The sequence below is a fragment of the Vicia villosa genome, unplaced genomic scaffold (genome assembly GCF_029867415.1).
Source record: "Vicia villosa cultivar HV-30 ecotype Madison, WI unplaced genomic scaffold, Vvil1.0 ctg.000074F_1_1, whole genome shotgun sequence".
NCBI lineage: Eukaryota > Viridiplantae > Streptophyta > Magnoliopsida > Fabales > Fabaceae > Vicia > Vicia villosa.
Genome location: NW_026704998.1, coordinates 871311 through 878170, shown reverse-complemented (window position 1 = coordinate 878170; position 6860 = coordinate 871311). Strand labels below are relative to the sequence as shown.

Below are 6860 nucleotides of genomic sequence, written 5' to 3'. Positions count from 1 at the left end.
ATATGTTTTACCTTGAAGTAGAGTCCAAATAAACCAGCATGTAAAGATAGTATAAATCTATGACTAGATACATGTGGCGTATGTAAATAAATGGTTTCTGAAAATTAATTATGTTCAATATATATGGGTTAGACGGCGGCTAGTGCGTTTAATAATTCCATTTTTTTTAACCAAAAAAGATGATAATATTAAGAGAAAGGAAAATAGATAAAAAAAAAAAATCAAGCCAAAAATCTCTTAGTGACAAATTATAATCTTAGGAGTACCCTCCATATTTAAATAAAGTCTTTTCTAATGTTCCTATAGACATGATGAAACCAGAAAGAGGAGTTACAATCTAAACCAACGCTAGCGAGAATATTTGCACAAAAATTGGCTTCTCTAAATATGTGCGTGATCATAAAATCAATGATCATCATATAAGACCAATAAACAAGCCAAAGAGATCGGATAGTCCACGGCACAAGAGCATGGTTGTAGAAAGTTTTAACAACAAGAGTGTAGTCTGATTCCAACCAAAATTTATTTAACTGTAAATCCATAGCTTTTTCCATGGCTATAATAGCTGCGAGCAATTCAGCATTGGAAGGAGGTTCACAGCTCAAAGGAATGTTGAAACTGAGAATATGCTTGGCTTTGCTATCCTTGAAAATACCACCACATGCCCATTTCCAAGGAGAGACGATAGCTACACCATCAACATTACACTTAGTCCAACCATGATAAGGTGGAGACCAAAGAACATCCAAAGAGGTAGCAGTGTTACGAGGATTTAAATTGACATCAAACCTCTTAAGCATGGAGAAACTAGAAATAGATGAGTTTGATTTTTTGCCTGATGTGTTACCAACCAACTTTGCCTGTGCAGCAACAATAGTACGTAGCACAAGATTTCCAATGAATGTTTACGTTCTCCTGTCAAGCCTTATTGCGAGACCCCCAAATGTGATAGAAGATGCCGACAATGCTGGATTTCAAGACTGTAAGAGCTTGAGCAGACCAACTCAAATCAATCACCTTCAGACAATCATTAAAGCAGTGGAAGGAAAAGTTAATGTCACACTGAATCTTGAGCCAATGCCATAAATTTGCAGCGAACTTACATCCAAAAAATAGATGATTCATGGTTTCCGGAGAGGAACAACAAAGAAAGCACATAGAGGGCATAGAGAATCCACGAATGAGAAAGCAATCATCAATAAGATTTTTTGATGAATGTACCTCCACACCACCATAGAGTGAGAAGGAGGAGATGCCTTGTCCCATGTAAATTTAGACCAGTGTTTTGAGGGAGAAGGTTTAACAACCATGTTGTAAGCAGTTTTGAAGCTTATGACACCATTAGTATTGCTTTTCCAAATCAGGTTGTCCTCTACATTGAAATCTGGGATGGCAGTGGATGAAATGACACTCAATAAATAAGGAAGATCCATTTGAATGTTACCCTTAACATACCATCCCTGAGATGTCCACCAGTCACACACCATTGAAGTTAAATGTCTATGAAGCCTCTCAAGAATTTTAAATTTTGAAGCCAAGGTTTCACCAAGCCTGTTGTCCAGCCAGAAGTTCACCCTGTTTCCATTTCCAATGATCTAGATACAGTTTTCCATGACCTAGTTGTAAGCTTCCTTAATACCAATCCAAATGGAGGATTTAATAGAGTACTTGATGACTTGGCCATTTCTCTTAACTCTTGCATTTAAGAGATTTTCCCAGCTTTGATTGTTGTTGAGGAATTTTCAACAGAGATTGATGTTAGTAGCAGCATTGTATGCTTTGAGAGAAAGAATGCCAAGTCCTCCTTCATATATTCCTTTGCAGGAGGTTTTCCAAGCTACTGTGACCTACTTTTTCTTATCAATGCAACCACTCCAAATAAAATTTCTCATCCAAGTCTCTAATCTTTTAATTATGCTAGCTGGCCAACTGTAGATTGACATGTTGTGTATCATCATACTAAGAATAACAGATTTGACCAATTGGACCCTTCCAGCCATTGAGAGAAGCTTTGCTTTCCAGGCAGCCAACTTCAATCTTATATTACCTGCAACATGAAGGAAATTACAGGCTTTAGGTTTACCAACAAACATAAGAACACCTAAATAAATGAAAGGAGGATTAGCTTTAACGAATCCAATGATTTCTGCAAGACTACAATGTCTACTTAAAGACATTCCTCCAGCATAGATTAAAGATTTAGAGAAGTTGCAGAATTGGCCAGAACATCTAGCATAATCTTTGAGAAGATTAGAAATGGCCTTGAGAGATTTTGTATCACCCCTACAGAAAATCATAATATCATCTGCAAAAAGAGTATGAGAATTAACAAAACAGTTTTTGTTAGCCTTGATAAGATTGATTTGATCAGTGTTGATAAGTTTTGTGATACCCCTGCTAAGAACATCCTCAGCTATACAAAATAACAGAGGAGACAAAGGATCACCTTGCCTCACCCCATTAGAGCATTGGAATTAGCCAATTTGTTTACCATTTAAACCAAAAGGAATAGTTGCAGAGCTAAGAATAATCTTGATCCAACCATAAAATTTATCATTGAAACCAAAAGCTTTAAGAGTTTTAATCAAAAATTCCCAACTAAGAGTATCAAAAGCTTTAGCTATATCTATTTTAAGGGCCATATTTCCACTGAAACTTTTATTACTAAGAACATTAATAGCTTCTAAGGTTAAACAAATAGCATCTTTAATATTTCTTCCCGAGACAAATCCTTTTTGTTCAGTAGAAATAAGAGATGGAAGGATAGTGCCAAGTCTGTCTGCAAGAATTTTAGATATAATTTTGTACTTAAAATTAGCCAAAGCTATAGGTCTATATTGGCCTAAGCAGTTAGCATCCTTAGTTTTAGGAATGAGCACAAAAGTATGAGCATTGAAATTGGGCAGCATCCAATCCTGCAAGAAGAATTGAGTCACAACATTGATAACACCCGTTTTAACAATTTTCCAATAGTGATGAAAGAATGTTCCCCCAAACCTATCGGGGCCAGGAGCAGAGTCAGCATTGAGGTTGATAACAGCATTGTAAATCTCATCAGGACTAGGAATCATAGTTAGCATAGCATTAGTGTGAGAGTTAAACAAGGAAGGAATAACTTTGTCAATTAAATCATTATCTTGTAAGCTAACATTCTGATTAAAAAGCTGCTTATAATGGCTTTCTATGTGACTTTCAATGATATAAGTTTCTTTAACCACCACATCATCAATGACTAAAGAAGAAATAAGGTTGGTTTTCCTTCTAATCTTATCATAGGTATGGAAAAATTTAGTATTTCTGTCTCCCTGCACCTACCATTTCAGTCTAGATTTTTCCCTCTAAAATTCCTCTTCCATGTTCAAGGCAAGTTAAAGCTCACGTTGAGCTTTAATCTCTTTGTTATGAAGACAGTCAGAGTAACTGGAAACATTATATCTTTCTGAATATCCTTAAGCTCTAACTCAACATTATAAACTTTCTTTTGTATATCACCAAAGTTACTTTTGTTTCAATCCTTAAGTTTTTTTTCAATAGCTTAAGCTTTCTGTCCAAGACATGCATAGGGCAACCAAAGACCTGAACCTTCCAAGCCTCCTCAATAACCTTATAGCACTCTTCACTGTGAGTCCACATCTTAAGAAACTTAAACTGTGATTTGAAAGAGACCTTATTTAAATTAAGGGTCAACAATATGGGATAATGATCATATTTGATCTTAGAGAGAGTGTGGTAATCAATACTACTACAAATATCAAGGAGATCCATGTTGCAAATAGCTCTATCAAGCTTTTTCTCAGTTCTATGCCTACCCTTTCTACCATTACACCAAATATAAGAGTTGCCTAATGTGGGAATATGAATAAGTTGGTTAGAGTCAGTCCAATCAAAGAAGTCCTTGATAGGAACCTTGGCAGGAATGTGACTACCTTTTTACTCATCAGTGCTAACGATAGAGTTAAAGTCTCCTATGATAGTCCAAGGTATGTTAGACGTAATGTTATTGAGACTTAGCCAGAGTTTTCTTCTAGTTATATAGTTAGTGGAGGCATAAACTACAGAGAAACCAAACAACTTATTGTCTAAACTAATGGTATGCGAAATTTGTTGATCATCAGCATGGCCTACAACACGAATGATAAGCATTGATAATAAATAAGTATAAAGAAATATTAAATTTTCTTCCTTGAAAAACTTAAAAAAATATTTTTTTGACATTTTTCGTGATTCTTTTTTAAATTTATTTCAAAATAACTTATGAAAAAAAACTTCTAGCAAAAATAAATAATTTAAAATTTGTTTTATCTTTTAGTATTAAATATGTTTTTTATCCTTCTAAATAATGTAAATTTCGTTTTTAATCTCTCAAAAATTTTCTTTAAAATATTGGTTCTCTTAAATTTTTCCATCCACACTTATGATCTATGTCGTCTGTTTAGTCTAACAAAAGGTGAGGTGGCAAACCATGTGTCACACCACGTCAGTTAAAGTCAACGTACACTACAAAATAACGAGATAGATTGCAAAGGTTTGAAACCCCCTTTAAATAACTGAAAAACAATAAAATAACAGAAAAAATGGTTTAGGTCCAATACCAAATCTAGCTGAAGAAAAATATCAATACACATCAATCTTACATCAATCTCTTCTCTACGAATTTTGATTCTCATCATACGTGTTCGTGAACACTAATTTGATCAATTTTATGTGAATCAATGTGAGGTTGAGCAAGCACGCCATGTGGCTCATGGGGCGGCAGCCCAGGACACCATAAATTTAGGGGCATTTTTACCTCTATATATATATATATATATATATATATATATATATATATATATATATATATATATATATATATTAAAAGATAATTTTCGATTATGAAAATACTTGCTAGAATTTTATTTTTTTTTGAAAAATACTGGCTAACAAAATTATAGGGGCACTACAAAGTCAAAATTAATAAATGTAATTTTTCTTAAATAAAATCAATTAATATATCTATAGGCTAACCCGGATAAATGTAAAGTGTTTTTTGGAGGGACTGATTATGAGGTTCAGCATGCTATAAGAGAAGCCACGGGATGTGTGGAGGGGACTCTACCTATAAGATACTTGGGAGTACCTCTCACTAGTAGGAAGCTGTCTGTAATTCAGTGTCAGCCTCTCATTGATAAAATGGTGGCAAGAATCCAACACTGGTCGGTAAAATTCCTGAGTTATGCGGGTAGACAACAGCTGGTCCAAAGTGTACTCATGTCAATCTCTAGTTATTGGATGAGTGTGTTCCCATTACCTAAGAAAATAATCCAGAAAATTGAAGCTTTGTGTCGCAATTTTCTGTGGTCTGCGAAAACTGATGGGAGGAAAGCATTAGTAGCATGGGAGCATATTTGCGAACCGAGGAATGCAGGGGGTTTGAATTTCAAAAAGCTGCTCTTATGGAACAAGGCTACTATTCTGAAACTGTTATGGAACATTCATAATAAGAATGATAAGCTTTGGATCCGATGGCTGGACATATACTTTATGAAAGGTAAACCAATCCTCACATGGCAGGTTAATCACACTAGCTCTTGGATGCTGAATTGTGTGCTAAAGTGTCGTGTATACACTCATAACAATGAGGCATGGGAGAAAGCTAATACCATGAAAAGATTTGATACTGCAGCAATATATAAAAGTATATGTGGCGATAGGAGCATGGTTCCTTGGAAGCACTTATTCTATCAAAATCATGCAAGGCCAAGAGCAAAGTTCATTCTATGGTTGGCTTTGTGGGGGAGACTAGGAACCAAGGATAGGCTGGAAAAAATAGGAATCAGTCATGATAAACACTGCTGTTTTTGCCTTCAACATGAGTCCATAAATCATCTTTTTTTTGACTGTGCATTTACAGGTTTCGTGTGGCGTAAATTGCTGTGTTGGAATGGATATTTACGCCAGGTTGCGGACTGGGACAATGAGAAAAAATGGCTGTTTGGAGAGTTAGCAAAAAAAGGATGGCGCCGGGAATTCTTACGAGTCACGTTGACGGAAACGGTCTATCACATTTGGAAGGAAAGAAATGAGATCCTTTTTAAGGATAATAGCCCAAACCTTGCTGTTATTAGAAGAATCATGGAAAGTGTCATAAGTAGATGTTTACTAGCAAGAAATCTGCAGAACCATATTAATGCTAGTAGAGATAGTATAAGCTAGGTTTGTCTTGTGTTGTTGACTTATTGGCCCTGGATCTTTGGATCGGCTTGTTTTATCTGTTTTTGAAAATTAATAAGTTTTTCTTTTCCAAAAAAAAAAAATTAATATATCTATAATTTTAGCAACTAAAGAGTCTAATTTGGGGCAATAAAATTAAAAAAATGATATAGGGAACATGAACCATTGATATGACATATTTCTAACTCTTTATTAAGACTCAAAAGTCATATAAGGTTACCCTAGTTTATAAATTTGTGTTCTTTCTAATTCTCAAATCTAATTCTAATTATAATCTCTCCATCTTTCTGGAAAAGTATAAGTGTCGACCACCAATTTAACAAGAAATTGGAGTTAGAAGCCACCGCTGCAAAACAAATTCAAGATAGAGAAATTCGAGTATGTTTCTTACGATCATATTTACTTCATTTGTTTTAGGAAGATTTTTGTTCTGAATGTAACTATTCAAATTGGATAAAATTCCGTGTAGAAAAGAAGGATAAAAAAACCAAAAAAAAAAATTGATAAAGAAAGTGAAAGACAATGAATGTACTCTATAAATTTTCATAAGATGCTATTTGTTTCATAAAAATTAGAAATTTTTCCAAAATTTTGGTTTTCATAATAATTAATAAGATGTTAATTTTCACATTGATTTTCACTTTTCA

At 34.4% G+C, this 6860-nt stretch overlaps 1 protein-coding gene across 1 annotated transcript; it reads right to left on the bottom strand.

Moving 5' to 3' along the window:
• Nucleotides 1-275: 275 nt before the first annotated feature.
• LOC131623580 (uncharacterized) lies at nucleotides 276-800 on the bottom strand. Its single transcript, XM_058894579.1, has one exon. It carries the CDS (start codon nucleotides 798-800, stop codon nucleotides 276-278), a length of 525 nt encoding a protein of 174 aa, XP_058750562.1.
• Between the last annotated feature and the right edge of the window lie 6060 nt (nucleotides 801-6860).